The sequence below is a fragment of the Thalassophryne amazonica genome, chromosome 18 (assembly GCF_902500255.1).
Source record: "Thalassophryne amazonica chromosome 18, fThaAma1.1, whole genome shotgun sequence".
NCBI classification, from domain to species: domain Eukaryota; kingdom Metazoa; phylum Chordata; class Actinopteri; order Batrachoidiformes; family Batrachoididae; genus Thalassophryne; species Thalassophryne amazonica.
Window position 1 is genome coordinate 52,218,139 of NC_047120.1, and position 21,725 is coordinate 52,239,863.

At 40.9% G+C, this 21,725-nt stretch overlaps 1 protein-coding gene across 1 annotated transcript in view; it reads left to right on the plus strand.

The window, feature by feature from the left end:
• LOC117530592 (serine protease 27-like) overlaps positions 1-12,251 on the plus strand; it is a 40,094-nt gene extending 27,843 nt beyond the window's left edge. Inside the window, exons 4-6 of the mRNA XM_034193480.1 lie at positions 8,474-8,648; positions 8,756-9,024; positions 12,193-12,251. Coding sequence (XP_034049371.1) covers positions 8,474-8,648; positions 8,756-9,024; positions 12,193-12,251 — 503 coding nt within the window. The remainder of the gene's footprint in view (positions 1-8,473; positions 8,649-8,755; positions 9,025-12,192) is intronic.
• The last annotated feature ends 9,474 nt before the right edge of the window (positions 12,252-21,725 follow it).

Consider the following 21,725-nt stretch of genomic DNA (forward strand, 5'->3'; position numbering starts at 1 on the left):
TCTTGGACACACCTTGGACCTGGTTATTTCTTTTGGGCTCTCAGTTTCACTTAAGGACATATCAGACGCTGCTATTTCAGATCACTTTCCTGTTATTTTTGAATTTATTGCTCCTCCATCTGCTAGTAAGCCACTTGTTCCTGTCTCTCGCCGCCGTTTGGTCACCTCCTCGACAGCGGGGGACTTTGCTGCTGCCTTCATGGACTCTCAGTTTTATGCCATGAATGGACTGGTTTCTCCATTACTCCCAGATAACATCCTCTCTTCTTTCCACTCTACATGCACAGTCATTTTGGACTCTGTTGCACCGATGCGCTGCAAATCCAGGAAATCAAAATCCGACCCCTGGTTAAATGCCACGACCCGTGTCCTCAGGCAACGCTGCAGACGGGCGGAGAGAAAATGGAAAAAGGACAAACGGCAGGTGTCTCTGGGTTTTCTGAGGGACAGTCTGACTGACTATCAGAAGGCTGTGAAGGAGGCAAAAGCACAATATCTGTCTCATATTATTTCTAGCAGTTGTCATCGTCCCAGTGTGTTATTTCAGACTATAAACTCAGTTGTAAATCCACACACCTCTGTTTTGATGGACGCTACAACCACAACCTGTGAGGAGTTTCTTCAGTTTTTTATTGATAAGGTTTCATCAGTCAGACAGAACGCTGATCAGAGCTGTAATGTTGAGTTGTCTGCTCCTCGTGCACATTCTGCTGTGCTCGAACAGTTTGAGCCCATTTCTTTTGCATCTCTCGCTGATGTTGTAAAACACATAAAATCTACAAGTTGTCCTTTTGATGTTGTTCCAGCTAAGGTGCTGAAGGAGGTTTTTAATACTGTTGGGGCGGGTCTCCTAACTTTTATCAATGCTTGGCTTAGATCAGGGTCTGTTCCAGCTGCTTTTAAACATGCTGTGGTTCGACCTCTTCTTAAAAAACCTCACCTGGACTCATCAGTTTTATCCAATTTTAGACCTGTCTCTCATCTGCCATTTCTGTCTAAGGTTTTAGAAAAGGTTGTCTTTTTACAGTTACAATCATTTTTAGAAGACAATCTCATCCTTGAAAAATTCCAGTCTGGGTTTAGATCGCGACACAGCACTGAGTCAGCACTTTTAAAAGTTCATAATGATATTACTCTGTCGGTGGATGCAGGGAATCCTGCTGTGCTGGTTCTGTTGGACCTCACAGCAGCCTTTGATACTGTGGATCACACAGTACTTGTTTCCCGGTTGGAACATTTTATTGGCATTCATGGTACTGCACTTGAGTGGTTTAGATCATATTTGGCTGAAAGGAGCTTTTCTGTCATGATTGGGGACCTTTCCTCATCAACTGCTCCTCTGTGCTGTGGAGTGCCGCAGGGATCTGTCCTTGGGCCGATTCTATTTTCTTTGTACATTCTGCCATTGGGGTCAATTATAACCCAGCACAATTTGTCCTTTCATTGTTATGCAGATGATCTGCAAATCTATCTGCCTGTGAGGACTAATGGGAGTGATGCTTTGTCATCATTATTTAATTGTATTCGTGATGTAAAGCAGTGGCTGTCCCGAAACTTCCTTTACCTGAATGATGGTAAAACTGAGATCATGGTGTTTGAGCGCACTGGCATACCAAATGTGGTAACACCAAATTTTGGTGCTTTGGCTAACTATGTAAAACCAGCTGTCAAGAATTTGGGAGTGATATTTGACAGCTGTTTGAGGTTCGATCAACAGATAAATTCTGTTGTCAAAGCTAGTTTTTTCCAACTTCGCCTCTTGGCTAAAATAAAGCACTTTCTCAGTAGACGTGATCTTGAGACGGCCATTCATGCTTTCACCAGCTCCAGACTTGATTATTGTAATGCACTTTATGCGGGCATTAATCAGTCGTCTCTTGTGCGTCTCCAGTTGGTGCAGAATGCTGCTGCTCGTCTTTTGACAAACACTTCTAGACGTGAGCATATTGCGCCCATCCTATACTCACTCCACTGGCTTCCAGTTCGTTTTAGAATTGATTTTAAAATTTTAATGTTTGTTTTTAAAGCTATTTATGGCCTTGCACCTCCCTACTTGTCTGAAATTTTAACTTTGCGCACCTACAGTAGGACGTTAAGGGCGTCTGGCCAGCTTTACTTAGATGTTCCAAGGTCAAGATATAAACGCTGGGGTGATCATGCTTTCGCAGTAGCTGGCCCCAGACTGTGGAATGAGCTACCTCTTGAGTTACGTACTATTCCTGACCTAGCACTTTTTAAATCTAAGTTAAAGACTTATTTATTTAAACTGGCTTTTAACACTTAGTGGGGAGGTAACATGTTCTGTTATTTTTATGTTCTTTTTTTATGTGTTGTTTTAAAATTTTATTTTACATGTGTTTTATTTTGTAAATTTGTGTTTTTAATGTTAAGCACTTTGGACACCAGTCGGTGCTGTAAAGCGCTTTATAAATAAATGTTGATTGAATGTTGATTGATTGACAGGGACTAGAAGGAGAGAGCATATCTCACCCATATTGGCCTCTATTCATTGGCTTCCTGTTAATTCTAGAATAGAATTTAAAATTCTTCTTCTTACTTATAAGGTTTTGAATAATCAGGTCCCATCTTATCTTAGGGACCTCATAGTACTATATTACCCCAATAGAGCGCTTCGCTCTCAGACTGCAGGCTTACTTGTAGTTCCTAGGGTTTGTAAGAGTAGAATGGGAGGCAGAGCCTTCAGCTTTCAGGCTCCTCTTCTCTGGAACCAGCTCCCAATTCAGATCAGGGAGACAGACACCCTCTCTACTTTTAAGATTAGGCTTAAAACTTTCCTTTTTGCTAAAGCTTATAGTTAGGGCTGGATCAGGTGACCCTGAACCATCCCTTAGTTATGCTGCTATAGACTTAGACTGCTGGGGGGTTCCCATGATGCACTGAGTGTTTCTTTCTCTTTTTGCTCTGTATGCACCACTCTGCATTTAATCATTAGTGATTGATCTCTGCTCTCTTCCACAGCATGTCTTTGTCCTGGTTCTCTCCCTCAGCCCCAACCAGTCCCAGCAGAGGACTGCCCCTCCCTGAGCCTGGTTCTGCTGGAGGTTTCTTCCTGTTAAAAGGGAGTTTTTCCTTCCCACTGTCGCCAAGTGCTTGCTCACAGGGGGTCGTTTTGACCATTGGGGTTTTTCCGTAATTATTGTATGGCCTTGCCTTACAATATAAAGCGCCTTGGGGCAACTGTTTGTTGTGATTTGGCGCTATATAAATAAAATTGATTTGATTTAAATTAATCTGTTATTTTATGCTTATTTGGATTGAGCAGATCAATATTTAAGTCATCACAAATGAACACAGTTTTTTGATTAGTTTTTGAGAACGTTTTTTCCATACAGTCAGTGAATGTTTCAATACTAGATCCTGGTGCTCTATATATACAGCTGACTAATACATTTTTGCTTTTTTCTTCACATATTTCAATAGTTATACATTCTAATAAGTTATCGATCACAGTTGTCATATTGTCTACTATTTTATAATCCATGTTCTTATCCACATACACAGCCACTCCTCCTCCACTCTTATTCTTTCTGTTTACACAATTAAATTCATATCCATCCAGTTCAAAATCCATTCCTTTATCTTCATTGATCCATGTTTCTGATATAGCAATTATGTTAAATATTTTTTTAAATTGACTTAAATATTCTTTAATGTTGTTAAAGTTTGCATATAGACTTCTGCTGTTGAAATGGATTATTGATAATTTGTTATCCGTTCTAATGATCCGATTAAACTGTTCATCTGTATAATAGCAACAACTGTCATTGATATTTGAGAAGAAATTATTGTCCGGGTCTATATCGTGCTCCAAGTCCAGTACATTGTGGTCTGTGTATTTAAATGTTCTCAGTTCTACTTTTCCATGATCAGCAATCATTTGAGTTATATCCTTCTTGTCTCCAGATGTAGATGATGTAGTAGATGAATAGGTTCCTCTGGTCTGTGTCATGGTGTTGTGATGTGTTTGTGTCCTCATACCTTATTGGTCATATTTGTCCAGATCCTCGATGTTCCTGATTACCATAACCTTCGCTTGTTCTGGTGTTCCATTCAATTTGATAAATGTTTTGCAGTTGGATGTCCATGTCTGTTGAATTTTTCCCTGCTTTTTTAAGAAACGAGCTTTCCTGGTGATGTCTGCGTTTCTTTTGGTCAGATGTTCATTGATGAATACGTTTGTTCCTTTGAGTTTCCGTCCCTGTTTCAACAATGCCATTTTATGTTTTCTGTTGACAAACCTCATTATAACTGCTCGCTTGTCTCCATCCTCTCTCCTGGGCAGGGGGGGTGGCACGCTTCAATGTTATTACAGTCCATTTGAATACCTTTAGATTGCAGGAAGTCAGCCACCTGTTGTTCCACTGAGCTACTCGCTGGCCTCCCCTCTGCTGTCTTCTGACACCGCCCGTGCGTAGGATCGAGGTTTAATATGAATTCCTGTAATAATAACGTCGTTCATCCTTGTGTACTGTTCCAACTCCGCAACACGGTTCTCCAGGTACACCAGACGCCGGTCTTTCTCGGCATTCTGGATCCGGAGAGCCTTCACTTCTTTCACCAGCTCCATAATGGATTTCTGCTGCATTTTAACAACAGAGATTTCCTCAGACAAAAAGTCCAGGGACTTCTTGATATCGTCTCCCTCCTCCGCCGTCAGTGCCTTCTTCGGACCCATGGTCAGATAACTCCGCGCTGGCGCCTCGGGCTTCAGGTGGAGCCGCGCCGGTGGATGTGCACTGACGCCTCGGGCCTCGGTGAAGCCGCGCCGGTGGAACTGCGCTGACGCCACGGTCTTCAGGTGGAGCCGCACCGGTGGAAAACAATCCTGCTGTGGATCAGCGAACTTCACACTAATAATGTGATTATTAACTGTCAGATGAATGATGATGAATGATGGATCACTCCTTAATCTGTGTAATCCCCATAAAATCGTCACTGAAAGCCATATTAATTTTCTGAACGGTGTCCACCTGGAGGTCTCTCACAGTTTCTGGAAAAAAATTGATGCAGCAAAGCTCCAAATCGTTCAGACATTTATTCGCAATAAAAAACGACGAGAGGGGTGGACCAGTGCTCACACAAAGCCTGCTCACAGGCGAATAACGCAAATGACAGGCGTGAAAAAACTCACACGTGCACGAAGGTTCAAGCTTGGCTGATGCAATCACACGTGATTCAAAGCCATATGGTTTTTGAAAAAAATAAAAAGGTCGGATACTTTTCTAACAGACCTCGTATATCAAAATATGTTTAAAAAATAATCATCATGAAAATTATATGTATTTTTGGAAGACCTCTCATGGCCCCCATGCAATGCCCAAAGTGGGGTCCGCGGCCCCCTGGTGGGCCACGGACCCCACTTTGGGAGAGACTGCCTTATTGTATGTATGTATGTATTTATTTATTTTACCACTCTTTCTTTTATTTGAACACCCCGCTGTCACTCGCACTCTCACCTGATAACGTGTGTGTTATCACCTGACAGCTTTGGTGTGCCTGCCTGCACTGACATGATCTGAGCGACACGCCCACTTGGGCTCACGGCTGCCTGTCACCCTTTGCTCCACATGACAGATGGACGTTGTGATCGCGTGTCACGTGGCTGTCCGCTTGGATGCCGTGCTGGCCGCGGACTGCCGTGTCATATGGGGTTTATATGGAATCTATGTGAGTCATATGGGACAGTGCTTTTGTGAGCATTTTTTATTTTTTAACTCTGTTGTGGCGGCATGTGTACACTGCTGCCTGGTGATCCCACCTCCAGAGGGACATGGTGAATATGTCATGGTGGGTGGTCCACAGCTCTGACATGTCGGTCAGCTGCATGCGCCAAGCATGTCACATGCATCGACTCGCATGGACATGCAGCATGCTGCATGCACCTGCATGTCTGGTATTACAGCTGTAATGATCATAATGCCCCATATACATTGTGTAATGGGAGGAAATGGCAATGTTTGTTACATGACATCCATCATGGACATGACAGGCCATCCAGATGTGCACACTGTGCTGGACAGCGATTGCACTGCACTCCAGCTGCCGTTTGAGCATTTTCCATCTCAGCCACACCTTGACAATGTTGGATTGTGGTTTGCTGGTGGAGACACATGCCACACTTACACGCCATTTGTGTTGCCTCCCGTCTTGTGCACGAGCATGGACTCCCAAATCTCCTGTATAATTTCCTGTGTTTCAACCCATGAGTTTCAATTATGTTAGTAGCATGGCCCACGCAGAGGGTCACCCCTTTGAGTCATGGTCTGCTTGAGGTTTCTTCCTCAAATCATCAGAGGGAATTTATCTTTACCACTATCACCTGTGTGCTTGCTCTAGGGGTTGTAAGGTTAAACCTTACTTGTGTGAAGCACCTTGAGGCAACTCTGTTGTGATTTTTCTTTACTACAATTCTTCTCTACAAGAGTCAAGACAGAAGTCAGACCACCAGAGCAAGAATTTTAGCTGAGGAAGCTTCTGCGATTTGAAGCAAAACGTCCTCGCATCAAGCAACCCAGTCCAGTCGAAGATTCAAGCTTCTCTACCAATCTTGTGATTTGGTGCTATATAAAAGAAAATAAACTGAAACAAATTGAAATTGAGAACTGAACCTGGAAGATGTCCGGCCAGAACAACAAATGTAAAATGATAACAGTATGGTACATGCTTAAAAATTTGGCATCATTAGGAAGAATTTTATTTATTTAAGATAAGAGGTAGACTGCTGTGGTTAGAGGTCCGGATGGAACCGGACGCTTACAAGGTCAAACACTGGGAGCAAGAACCAGAACAGGTTGTGAACAAAAAGAGATTTATTTACAACAATAAATAACTTAAAGTACTGTGCTGAGCTGGAAAAAGCCTGCTAAGCTGAGACTGGGCCCACATATTAGTGGTGGAAGTTCGTGAGCCACTGAACACACAGGGCCAGACTTGGGAGTCTGAGAACAAACTGGAGTCCTGGAGTATATGGAGCTGAAACTGGAGCCAGGTGGGATGCAGAGAGCTGAGGAACTAGGAGGACAGAGGAGAGCCCAGGTGAGTGACTGCACTTGTAACACTGGAAGCTGGTGCTGCACCTCTTCTGATGCAGTTCCAATTAAGCAGGACTTGACTTTCGAGATGACTTAGAAAGTTCTTAGCTCTTCTGCATCAGACCTCATACAGTTCTTGAAATTAGTTCTTAGAAACAGTTCTTAGTCATGCACAGTCACAAACAGGAGCAGCATGAGAATGGGATCTCACAGACATGCAAGAACTTAACTGAACATGGGGAGAGCTGTGCGCTTCAGAGGCAGAGACCAAATGAGTTCCAAAGTGACGTTGTGCAGAGAGCAGCATGGGAGCCACGCAGGAAAGTGTCTGGAAACAATAAAGGATCAACAGCTCTACTGCGGGAATTAGAGATGGCCAGGTTACCTAGAGATGAGCTACGGGAAGCTTAGATGTCAGTGCGCATTGAAGCGGCAGGAATGACAAGATGGAGAATCTGGCATGGTCAAGGACATGGATTCATCATGGAAAGCTCATGGAAGAGCCAAATCCAGCTGGTCAGGGTCACGGAACAAAGTCTCTGGCCAAGACTGAGCTCAGAGCCGGGGTTTAAGTAGCCGGCTTCTGATCAAGCGCTCATGCGAGTCAGCTGTGAGGAGAAGATGAGCTGCAGGTGTTCCTTGGCTCTGCAGTGCGCCACCTGGAGAGAAAACAGACAAACTACACACAAGAGGTTCAAAATGGGAAGAAGAGAGGCAGACAAAGGTAGACCATGACATAGACCAGGGGTGGCCAAGTTCGGTCCTCGAGAGCCACATTCCTGACAGCCTTAGTTGTCTCCCTGCTCCAGCACACCTGAATCCACTGAAAGACTCGTTGGCAGACTTTTAATGAGCCTTTCCATTGGATTCAGGTGTGTTGGAGCAGGAGACAACTAAGAGTGTCAGGAATGTGGCTCTCGAGGACCGAACTTGGCCACCCCTGACATAGACTCTGCTAACTCGCCATGCACACTCCTCAACAGTAGGTGGCAGTATGCACTTAATATCAGCTGCTATTTGCCAAAGTACCAAAAAAAAAAAAAAAAACGTTTTGGCACCATCCCAGCCACATGTATCTGTTCTTTAATTCTTGTTTTACTTTTCATTCTGTTTTGTGTTTCACCTCATAATAATGTGATGTTTTTCTTTTCATGTGGACTGAGATCAATGTTTGAAACAGGTGTCTAAAAGGTTTCAAAGGGCTTTGAAGCGTGGTTTGAGTCAGCCAATGTAGTACCACAGAGACGTTTTGGCTTCATCCACAGCAACGTACTGTCTAGTCTTGAATTTCTGTTTTACGTTCCCATTCTGTTGTACAAAGTGAAAAGTATGTTATACTTTATTAAAGATGTTGCTGGTTGAACATCTGACTGAAAATCACTAACAGTCATTGCTACATATATTTGGTTACATTCTCTCAGAATGTGGAGTGGCACCTCTGAGCTCAAGAATTGTGGGTGGTGTAAATGCATCAGCTGGATCATGGCCCTGGCAGGTCAGCCTTCAGATTATTTCCGGCAGTCAAACCTATCACATCTGTGGAGGGACTCTGATCAGCAGCCAGTGGGTGCTCACTGCAGCTCACTGCCGTGTAATGTAAGAAGAACTGATCTTTACAATCACAAACCTGACAAATAATGATACGTTACTGTAATTTCCACTCATTGCATGATTTCACTTATTTGTGTCTATTTTATGTGCAGATCAAACACCAGTTGGTGGATTGTTGTCATGGGCCAAGTGAATCTGGCTACCCCAAGTGATCATACGCAGATCCACCTCATCTCCAAGTTCATTATTCATCCTTCATACACCACAGTAATCACTGGCAATGACATTGCCCTGATTCAACTCAGGGGCCCAGTCAACTTCACCAATTACGTCAGACCGATCTGCCTGGCAAGTAACTCCAGCCTGTTCTACACCAACACCACGTGCTGGTCCACAGGATGGGGCCAAATCAGCAGCAGTGGTTAGTGTTTACTCAGTCTTTATTTATACAATGAATGTTTCACATACAACATACATACATGCAAAATCACAGTCAATCTCCTCAGAGGCAGATCAAGAGTATCAGGATGCCCATTCAGTTAAAGCAGTTAGAGACCAAAAAGATATGTCAGAACCATTAACCTGGTGTCAGTTCTGTCAGTCAAAGTGAGTCTGTGACAGGAGAGAATTTTGTTCTTATGAATAACTGTTAATGCTGAGCCCTGTGATAAACTGGCGTCCTGTCCAGGGTGTACCCCGCCTTATGCCCTATGACTGCTGGGATAGGCTCCAGTGAGCAGGTATTGAAAATGGATGGATGATGTTAATGCTGATATATTACTGAGGAAGAGGCTGCCAAAATCTCATTTAAACTTGCGATGTATAAACATATTTTTAACTGTGTGCACAAAAATGGAACCAATAATAATAATAACATATTTATGAAGGTGGCACGGTGGCTTAGTGGTTAACAATGTTGTCCCACAGCAAGTAGGTAATGGGATGACTCTCAGCCTGGTCATTCCTGCTTTTTGCATGTTCTTGTGTTCATGTTAGTTCTCTCTGGGTGCTCTGGCTTCATCCTACTCCACAAACATGCAGGTTAGATGAACTGGAAACTTAAATTGACCATAGAGGTGGATGTGTTTGTTTGTCTATTTGTGGCCCTGCGACAGATGAGCATCCTTTCCAGGGTGCATCCCCGCCTCTCGCCCTCTGACTGCTGGGATAGGCTCCAGCTCCCCCATGACCCTCAAATGGAGTAACTGGATATAGAAAAAGAATGAATATTTAGGTGACAATTTCCACCAAATATACAAAATGCCCCTTTGAACTGTAACTTGATTATGATTCCTCACTTCTAAGTACTTTTCTATAAAGGCATCCTCTAATTCAGACCTGGGCATTGTACGACCCTCGGGCCTCATCAGGCCCTTTGGCTGTGTCTGACTGCCCCACATGAGATGATTTAGAAATTGCAAATTATATGTGATTATGTTACACATCATGCATGAAATAACAACAGTGTTGCTTTTATTTTTAAGGTGTCCTTTACTCTCAGTTTTCCGTACTTTCAGAGTTCTCAAGTCTCACTCGTGCTTTAAACCGGTCCTGTCAGGTCTCACGCACTCGGCATGAGACTCAACATGTTGTCAGGCTGGATGCAAGATATAATATTTGCATCATCCCTGGAACACAACATCCGTGAGACACATGCACCGCATTCAAAAATCACTTTATTGTTTTTCTCCTGGTTGCCATCAGCAAGTCATTTGTGTCTGTTCCTCTGCAGGACGAGGAGGGGGGCAGGGGGTCAGCCTGCTGTATGTTTGAGTGTAAATAAAAGCCACATAGAGAGGACACCAGCACGCAAAATCTAGGAACCACGTATTGAACCACATTTGAGTTTAAAAACTGCATGTTTAAGACGACATGCCGCGCAACTAGTCAAACATAAATTATAAACGTACTGCAAAGTAAATGCATCCGACATGAATAACAATTAAACTTTTAATGGAAAGAAAAGCCTACATTTACACTCTGTCTCATGGTGTTAAAGTGTCTGATGCAGCTCTGCTGTTCAGATTAAAGCTACTGTGTGTAGATTTGTGAAAATGGCAGCAAATAAAAGCTTGCAAAAAAGTCAAGAAAAAAGGTTTTTATTTAGCCTAGTAGATTTTCATTTGTTATTGAATTAAGTAAAAGCTCTAGAAAATCTGTCTCCTTAAAATGTGTTTAAATAATGTGTATGTCAAAGCCTTTCTATAATGGCTGCATTAGAAAAGAGCAGCAATGGTTAGTGAGTGAAATATAATCTTGTTCCTCAGGAGAACAATTTGTTGTTTTCTTAGTTCTCTCCAGCTTGTTTTTCTTAAATCCTAGGATGCAATTGCAAAAGGGTTTCCTTAAAAGGTAGACTAGTGTGTTGCTCGTGGGATCCACAGACTCTAGATTGGGCAATGATTATAAAATAGGTAACTCACCTTTTTCAACGGTGGTAATAAATGTGCAAAGGTTCTATAATGAGTTGGAATGGCCTGTGAGTCCACAATGTTTTTAGATCCTTACACCTAGACCGCAGCAGTTTTTAGAAGAACTCAACAGTTTTTTTGATGTAATGTTAATTTACTGTCTTAATATATTTATAAATTATTTAAGTACTTGTTATTATGTACACTCTAATTATGATTATTGTATTTTATATAATGGCTGAGTGGATCCTTGTCATTTGATTGGTGCGTTGTATGTCACAATGACCTCAATTATTTCATTCCATTTGTGTTGCATTGCATTTAAAGTGCAAATTTAGTTCCATACGTTTGGTACCATTGCACTCTGCACATGCGAGCACGTGTCCTACAAAAATGATTGTTTTTGACCTACAAAAACACAATAAATCATTAACACAAACAACACTGTTAAACCAACATGAACTACAACAGGAACATTTAAAACCTCAAAACCCCAAACTCCCATGGTGCATTGCAGCACAACAGCCATCGTTTACTGGTTAGCTAAAATTGCTAATTTCTCCAAAAATATTTGTCCTATTAACTTTCCATTTCCCTTCCGTTTGGGTTTCAGCTGTAACAATCGCTATGGTTTATACGCAACATTGTTTAAAATGAGTGAAAAAACTTGGACCCACCCTGGAATATATTCTAATGAAATTTAGGGAAGGCAACCATACACCACATGATTACCTCTGTGAGGAATCTGCTCAAGTTGTTTCTGGACATCACAGCCAGCCAATATACAGGTACTGTGAGTGCTGTACACAGAAATCTGAAGTTTTACCAGTGAAAACTGGTGATTGTCAGACATGAGTTCTGGCTCCCACCCTGTCCAGTTCTACCATTTTGATAGAAAACAATGTTTTTCTGCACAGCTGAGGGAATTCTCGAGCTTCATTTCAAGTCAAGATGCCATCAACATCATTTTTTTATTTTTTTTGCTATAATAAAACAAATGAAAAAGAAACATTTAAATTTTAAAACCAATTTATAATAATTTGAAAAGAATTGATTATATGATTCTTGTATGTATCATATATGTTTATAAAAAAGCAAATTGCCACTGTCCTGTTAAAATGAGAATGTGAATTTATCCATGGTAAAATAGATAAATTTTGAATATTTCTCTCCCACAGAGCCACTGCCATCACCTTTTTCCACTGCAGGAGGTTCAGGTTCCTGTGATTGGAAATAATCAGTGCAAACTGCAGCTTTCACCCCATAATACATGTCAACCTCCCTGAAGACGTAATATGTGCAGGACAAAACAAGGGGTGTGAAGGAGCATGTTTCGTGAGTATAACCCACTAGTTTAATTTTATGTGTCAATCCGCTTTCATTACTGATATGAGCAATATGAAAGGGGAAAAAAGTTTTTTTTTCTTACACTTGAAGTTAAAACCTTTTGGTCTGCTGTTCTGTACTTTTCAAATATAAAGTTATTGAGAATTATTTAAGCTATCAATCAGCTGTTCATTCATTTACTGTCTTCTTGCTTTTTCCAGTTAAGAGTCCGGTGGGTGGGTGTTGGGTTTCTGCAGCGTATCTCTGCGGTCACTGCATGAGAGGAGGCAGGGTACAGCTCAGACAGGATGCCAGTCCATCATACGACAGACACATAGACAAACACATGCAGTGGTGGGCACAAGTAACCTAAAAGTTAGCTTTGATAACAGTTAACCCGCTAACTGAAAAAGTAACTTTTAGAAAGCTAAACCAATAAACCCCGAAAAAATTTAGCAGAAGTTATAGATAAAAGCTAAACTGATAACTTTCAGTACTGACACAACAACAACAACAACAACAAGAAAGCACCTCTATATCAGATCAGCTTTCTGTCAGCAAAAGAGACCTGGTGATCAGAGCAAAAGAAAGTAAAACACAAAAAATACAAAATCCAGGAAAAACAATTTCTCTTCACACCATACAGACTTGCTGGCATATCACCCAAGTCATTCACAGGCATACAGTTTTGACTTATGGTTAAAATTTTAAACAAACCAATAACGGACAAGTTATTTAAATTAACATCATGTCTGTGTTTTATAAAGTGAAAATATCAGCTATATGTTTTAGTTTTAAAGCAATGCACTAATTTTGAATGTTTTAGCATTTAGACACACGCCACAGTGCATTATGGGTAAATTAAGGTGTGGTTGGCTGCACACACAACTTACTGAAATGTGTGGTGGGTTTTGCAAATAAAACTACATTTGTAAATTTGTCATTTTTTTCATTTGTAAAGAAAAAGGCAATTTGAAACTGAAAATTCTGTTTGTTAGGTGGTTTCAGCACTATTAGCCAATATTTGGTGGGTGGCAACACTGTTCATACTGCCATGAACACTGCTATCTACTGGCCAGTACATGGCAGTAGCCAGTGGCAGTGGCCATTGGCTAAAAGGGTGGACAATGGAGAAAGAACATAAGTTTGTTACAGGATGATCAATTTGCCATAAAACCTGGGGAAGATATAAGAATATTTTAGGAAATAAATAAAGGAACAACAGAGAGATTATCCACGGTGTGGGCACTCTTAAAGCATTCATCATGGAAGAACACTGGAAATGAACCTGGCACAGTGCTAACCACAAAACCACCTTACCGATCAACTATGAAGAAAATATTTTAGTCTTCAGGAATCAACATGAATGTTTTTTCTGGTCAAAAATTGACTTGGTACATGTCGCTGCACACATTGATTTATTTATTCATGGCTCCAAAATAAAGACTTATGTTAGGTTTTTTGTGACATTTCTGGCTTTCAACAAAACAGTGGACTTGCTTCATGCTTGATTACGTGTGTGCACAGTGCTCTAATCATTCACTTGTATGCTAAACAGCAAAAAACTTCATTGGACCATTTAACATTCTTCACAAAACAAGCAAAATATATAACAGTACTTCATTAAATATACGTGATGTTTATAGGGACTGATTTTGTTTCTGTCATTTTGGCGGTGGTAAGCCGTCAAATTGCTGTCCATCGCCTGTTACTGAGAAGGCTGGAAATATGTAATGCTTCTTCTAAACAACCGATACATTGTCTAAAAACATACTGGAGGCTACAGCTAACCGATAGCTTTCAATTTTGATTCGCAGCTGAGAACATGCCAATTTTGAGTTTAAACATCGGCAAAGTTTCTACTAGAATGAAAAGTGAACACAAACTTAAACACAGCCAATAAGCCAGCACTTATGACTTTGTTCCCACTGCTATAAGAAAGCATCATTTTCCTTTACAACATACACTGGTCCAGCCATGAGGCAGAGGTCTTGAAATCGAAAGCAGGTTTGACTTATGGTTTTGATTTATAAATCAAATTAATCTGGATGAATAACTACATTAATGTCAACTCTTAAAATGTACAAAGTGATATATAACACATATCTGTTAATTTTAAAATAATGCACTAATTCTGAAGATTTGAACATTAACACACAGATTTCCAAAGGGATTATGGGTAAACTTTGCCTCTGCTCATGCTGATTGGTTGACTAATTCATTCTATGTAAAAAGCAACACAAGTGAATCAATGTAATGTGTGTTCATGTTTACAAATAAATGTGCTTTGTAAAATATGTCATTTTTTTCATTTACATAAACAAAACAAAACAAAAAAAACAAATAAGGCATTTGTAAAGTTGAAAAGTCTGTTAAATTGTAATGGAGGATTTTCAAGATCCCGCTAAACAGCGCCTAAGCGCATGCGTGATGATATCACAACTCTGTCCAGTTAGGGAGACGCAGTTTCTTTCAATAACAAGAACTGTAAAACTTTTTCGTGTGTGGTGGAGTTGTGTGGCGATAGGAATAGTCTTTTGAATACTTGAATAATGATGTCAGTTGCACAAAGAAATCAAATAATAGTGAAAACCTGTTCACTGCACCCAGAATGTTGGTATTTTAGTCATTGAACTTTGAGGTGCGGTGTCATAATAATGCATCAATCAGTCGCTCAGTGAGGCATCATAACAACGGATCTGTTAAGCCTGGTTCACACGGCAAGATAATTAGGCTGATATCGGACCCGTCTTCCCCTTCTGACAATCTTAAGGACGCTACGGCAATCATGATGACACTAAAGATAATCTTATGAGATATTCCTGCTGTATGCGGTGTGTTCAGAGCACTCTGATCTGCTCGGAAGGACGTCAGGAGCGCTCCGATCGCAAATCGGGGATATTCAACATGTTGGATTGTCTTGGCCTGATATTGCAGCATGTGCGGTGTCCTCCAACCACAAACGAGCATGCAGCCTGCTGAATGTGACATGCAGCCAATCAGAAAGCGAGGTGATCGATGTACGGAGCGAAATCTAAAATCAAAAGGCTTACCAGAAAGTCTGGTGGTCACGCTGTCTCCACTCCTTTAAAGAACGCCTTTTCTTTTTGTAACATTTTTTTTCCACTGTTGTAAATAATCCACAAACTATCTCCGTTTGTTTACTCTGAAGTCAGGTTTAATCTCGAGAGATTTTGCGAGATTTCCTGTCTGACCTGGGAAATGTTTGTGTGTGGTGTGTGTTGTTTTTACTGTGGCTGCACACCACACACTGTACAACCAAAACTGTCAGCTCTATAATTTTTTTTTTTTTTTTTATCTCCACGCGTGGTCTCTCAGGTTTTGGAAACCTATAGATAATTTTAAAATCCTGTGGTCGACAACACTGTGATATAACAGGTTGCCAGTAGATGGTAGTGTTCTATGCATTTTGACGCCAGTTATATCACACGGCCTGAATCACAATTTAACAGACTTTTCGGCTTTACAAATGCTTTTTTATACAAATGAAAAAATGACATATTTTACAAAAGCACATTTATTTGTAAACACCAACACACACATTACATTGATTCACTTGTGTTGGCTTTTACATAGCCTGAATTAGTCAACCAATCAGTATGAACGGAGGCTAAGTTTACACATAATCCCTTTGGGCATCTGTGTTTTAATGTTCAAATCTTCAGAATTAGTGCATTATTTTAAAATTAACAGCTATGTGTCATACATCCACTTTGTACATTTTAAGAGTTTACTTTAATGTAGTTATTCTATCTGGAATAATATGATTTATAAATCAAAACCATAAGTCAAACCTGCTTCCCATTTCAAGACCTCTGCCTCATGGCGGGACCACTGTATGGTGTTAAGGAGTAATGACTTTTCGGGGTTTTTTGTATCAGTCTGACAGACAGGTCTTTCTGCTGGGGCAAAGTTGAGCTACCTCACTGCTGCAAAATACATAGCATACAGGAGCAAAAATGATTATAAATGTTTTTCAATGTTATGTAAAAAAAAAAACATTAGTGGTCTAAAACCTATTGGAAGATAATTGTTCTGATGATGGTTTTAAAATGTTTCTGAAAAGCTAATCCGCTAACAAAAAACATTAGGTTTGATAATTATCGGTTATCGGATTAGCTGAACAGTGCCCACCACTGGTTTTGGTACTATGGGGGGAGGGAACCAAGGGGGGAGGGGGTGTTGGTACTAGTTCTGCTGTGATTGATTGTTTCTGAAAAGCAAGATTTGATTGACAGCCCTCCACTGACACAGAAGTCTGCTAAAAGAAGGAGACGCCGTTGTCTACTTCCGGGAGGTTGTGGCCTAATTGTATGCATGTGATTTAAGAGGTTTTACTTTAACATCTGATGGTTAATAATGACATTATTCCCTTTGATTAGTTTGGGTGTTGAGTGTGACTCAAATGTGGAAATGATCGTAGCACAGAAACTTCAGAGATCTGTCACTGAGATAGATGATGACTGGAGTGCAGTCATCATCTATCTAATGAGGAGATAATCGGTTAACGCCGTTGTATCCATTTGAGCAGACTTCCATATCAGAGAGGAGGGCTGTCAATCAATACTTGATATTCAGAAACAACCAATCACCCAAGTTTCAAGCGATAGAGTGGTAATCCACTGTGTGCAAGCAGAAATCCACTTTGAGAGGGTGGGGGTGCGCTGGTCACATACAGGGGCGTAGGTTTGCATATGGACCATAGGGACAAGTCACAACCAATATTTTGGGATGGCAAAATAGTCCCTACCAATATTTAGAATTTTTTTTATATAACAAAATCATTCACTATTTTTTTGCGAACTCGATACTATAATTTTAGTCGTCACATTTTGTGTTTTCGATGTGCCAGAGTGACAGGGTTACCATGTTGCAATTTCATTAGCTCACGTTCTTCTCACATGGACGTAAACAAAGCGCATCTCGTGGCAGGCAGTGCTTCATTTGTAAAGTGGGAGGTCCCAGAGCGCAGAGGATGGGTGGCTCCGGTGCAGTGTTGCCAGATGTACGATAATTATCGTATTTGTACGATAGTTTTGCCCTCTGTACGATGTACGATCAATAAATGTACGATCAATAATGGGAAAAAATCCAATATGTACGATAATTTCAGTTGGTTGCCCAAACACGCATCTCTCTCTGACACCCAAGAATCATTTTGCAGGTGTTGCACTCAGGCGGCATCAAATGCTGGCTTTGGGCGACCGGGACAGTCATTTGAAAGCCCGCCCCCTCTCCATACAAAGTAATGAGTTCCATCCAATCTTTACCGTGACAGGAAGATTCCCCAACCAACATCTTTTCCACCGAACGCACTTTACCGTAATATATGCAACATATAGCATACTGTTGGAAAGCACGGGTTCTTGGCTTGCTGTCAGTGTTGAATTTTTTCAGCGTGAGGGCTTACATGAGAACTTACGGTAATGAGAATCAGCGGCGCACTAGTGTGAACTTCCGTGTTTTTCCTCTGCGTTATGACATCACAGGCTTATGTTTACCGTAATACACCATATATATCATTGTAAAGCCCTTTTTTTTGTTGGCAAATTAGGTTGCCAGATACCTACAACTGCATTATTGATGAAGAGAATAGATTATACATCTTGGTTGCAAAAACTTTTTTTTTTTGTTAGCTCCACAAGTATTTTTTTTGTTGTCTTGTTCTCTCAGGTGTAGGCCTATAGAATAGATTCGTGATTTTGGGTGCAATTTTGTTATTTAAGCTATTTGTTTGTCTGCCTACACACTTAATAATGTAAATAAAGTGTTAAATTATTCAGCATTATGTCGTCATATGTTATGTATTATGCTGTACTTGTGCGTCTAATGGTATGAGTGGGTTAGGGGGTGGTGGTGGTGGGCAGGGGGGCGGGGGGTGGTATTGTCCCTACCAAAGCTGAGACCAAACCTACGCCCTTGGTCACATATATTCCTATTTGCTCGCACAGCACTTTTGATCTCACTTGAGGAACAGTTTCCTCTGAGCGCAGTTAATATCTACACGTGTGAAATAAAATAATACGACCAAATGCATGTTTTACATGAGAGCGGTTTTGGCACCGATCTGACGCCACAGCTGAGTCCTGATCTTCCAGCATGTAATGATGTGAAGGTGACAGTCTTACTGAGGATCCTACGTCATAATGGCATGAAGATCCTATGTTTCTGTTTTGAGTTTGCATGTTTTCTCTGCTCTGAAGTGTTTTTTTTTGTGTGTGTGTGTGTTTCATCAAATAAAGGAGGAAATAAAATGAAATTTTAAAATAAACAAACAATGCAAGGAATAGTATTACAATCTACAACTTGTTTTTTTTTCTATGTCCTGTTGCAGGGGGACTCAGGTGGCTCTCTGCAATGTAAACAAGGCTCGGTGTGGATCCAGGCAGGCATCACCAGTTTTGTGGTACCTTGTGGTTTGGGTTTCCCTGATGGCTATGCCAGAATATCTCAATTTCAGTCTTGGATCACAGATCAAATCGGAGGAGCGAATGTAACCTTCAAGACATTCACTTCCAGTGGTACAGATCCAGACAGCAGCTTTGTGTGTTCTACAGCAAGACCTGTAATGACGGGAACCCCAACAACTGTGGGAACCACTACATCAGCAGCCACAACAGCGCCTCCAATAGGCCTGTTTGTAATGATCACATCACTGATGTTCCTGCCCTACATTTACCATTGTTGGAAATAATGTACGTCTAATTTCCAACATAAACAACTTGGTTCACATTACTCCTCTGTCTAATGTGCTGGGTTTTTTTTTTTTTTCCATTTTGCTTTGTTTTCTTTTGGTTTATGAGTCAAAATCTGTTTAGGAGAAGTCAAATTCTGACAACTGACAACAACGTCTATTGAAGCTCTGACTGCTCTGGTGCAGACTGCAGTGGGAGCTTTAAACAGTCGCACTGCAGTCAGCTGACCACAGTAAGATTAAAAATAATAATTACATAATTAGCGCACTGTCAGATCACAGTAATATTTATGTTAAGGTTTTTGTGTGTGTGTGACAGTTCAACAATCAAAGGGTTATGGATGCACTGAAATGATTATTCACATCCAAAGTATAGTGTGACTTGTATATTCATGAGGTGTTTGTGTAGTGTTGAATGTGGGTGGGTGAAGGGTGGGATATGAGGCAAAGTAGTGTGTGATTTATAAACATTGTTTTACTTGTAGGTGTTTGTCTGAAAGGTTTTACATGTCTTTTTTGGAAACCATTTTCCTTTTTGTTTGGGCAGATACTTGTTTTGTGTGAATCCTATGTAACATGAGAAGGTACATGTATATTTGATGTGTGTTATTAAAGGTACACACAAAGCGCATTGTTATGTGTAAATGATGCCACTCACATTTTTTCCTACAATCTGGTTTCAATTCACCATCTCCACCTGGGTGCCAATTTTCTCCAAAATATTCATATACATGGATTTGAGGTTTAGTACAGATACACACATTGTGCTGTCAGGTTTTTCCTATACATCACCAGGTTTGTGTGGGAGTGGTGTATGCTTCTTTCAGGTCCTGCTTTGTGCATCCAGAAAGCATTAACATGCTGGACTTTTCCCACATTTTTTTTTTTTTTACATTACAGCCTTATTCAAAAATGGATGAAATTCTTTTTTTTTTCCCCTCAATGTTCTGCACACAATACCCCATAATGAAAATATGAAAAATAATGTTTTTTTGAGATTTTTGCAAATTTATAACAATAAAAAACTAAGAAACTAGTGTGTGTGTGTGTGTGTGGTGTGTGTATAGTATGTAAGCATGTGCTGGTGGTATGCTGCACCGCATACATGGAATCACCTTGGAGCATCCAGGCAGACAACCTGCTCATTCCAACATTTCCAGTTGTTTACTGCAGCCAGGTGAAACGCTGTTGTCCCCTTGGCAACTTTCAGATTGATTCTGGGGTGTCCTCAACACTAAATCATGCACAGAGAAACGTGCTCCATCTATTTCTGTGTATTTCATTCACTCACATCACTCCCACACAAGCACACATGCCATGTTTTTGTTATCACCGTGGAACCGTCCATTCTCTGGATGTGAAGAATCCATTTTTTCTCCAAATTTCCACAAGTGGAAGCAGGGAAAATGTTCATTGGCCCGTGGTTGAATATATTTAGTCATAGATCTTAAAAGACAAGCTTGAATACAAACATTCAGTGTATAAAAGTCGTGCCATGCATTGTTTCTACCTGTGCACCTAAAACAGGTGCTTTCACTGATGACCTCATCTACCTGCCTGATTAGTTATACAACCCCAATTCCAATGAAGTTGGGACGTTGTGTACAATGTAATTAAAAACAGAATACAATGATCTGCAAATGCTCTTCAACCTATATTCAACTGAATACACCACAAAGACAAAATATTTAATGTTCAAACTGATAAACTTTATTATTTTTGTGCAAATATTTGCTCATTTTGAAATGGATGCCTACAATACATTTCAAGTGGCAAGTTTACCACTGTGTTACATCACTTTTCCTTCTAACAACACTCAATAAGTGTTTGGGAACTGAGGACACTAATTGTGAGTGTCCATGATGGGTATAAAAGAGGAGCATCCACAAAAGGCTCAGCCATTCACAAGCAAAGATGGGGCAAGGATCACCACTTTGGTGAACAACTGCGTTGCAAAAAATAGTTCAACAGTTTAAGAATAATGTTTGTCAATGTTCAATTGCAAGGAATTAGGGATTCCATCATCTACAGTCCATAATATAATCATAAGATTCAGAGAATCTGGAGAACTTTCTACATGTAAGCAGCAAGGCCGAAAACACAACGTCCAAACTTCATTGGAATTGGGGTTGTATCTCGCTTGAGTCGCAGAGTGTCGCTCACGTCACACATGAATTATGAACAGTTCCCACTTCAGAAAAAAAAAAAAAAAAAACTATATCTGCAGGAACACTACAGAAGCAGCAAACACTCAGACAGCAGTCAAAAACTACAGTAGCCATAACATGGTTCAGGGCAGACCAGCAGGCCTAAGGGGGCAGCTCCCCCCCCAGCTCGCTATCTCGCTGTTGGCTAACAAACCCACTCCAGAGAAACCCCCTTCTTGTTACAAAACTAATCAAAAGTAGCCGGACTGACCCTTGGAGCCGACCCTTGCCCGCCCCTGACCAATGATTAATTGATCTTCGACATCCCTTCTGTGTTGCTACTATGAATGTGCGAACACTTTGACGTACAGGGCACACCATTCTTCTATCATGGAAACTGTCCAGATACAACATCTCCATTGTGGGAATCTGCGAATCACGCTGGCGAGACAGCAGTGAGTAAATAGAAGACGACCACACCTACATCTGGAGCGGCCCAAATGACAACAGAGGGCTTCTCGGC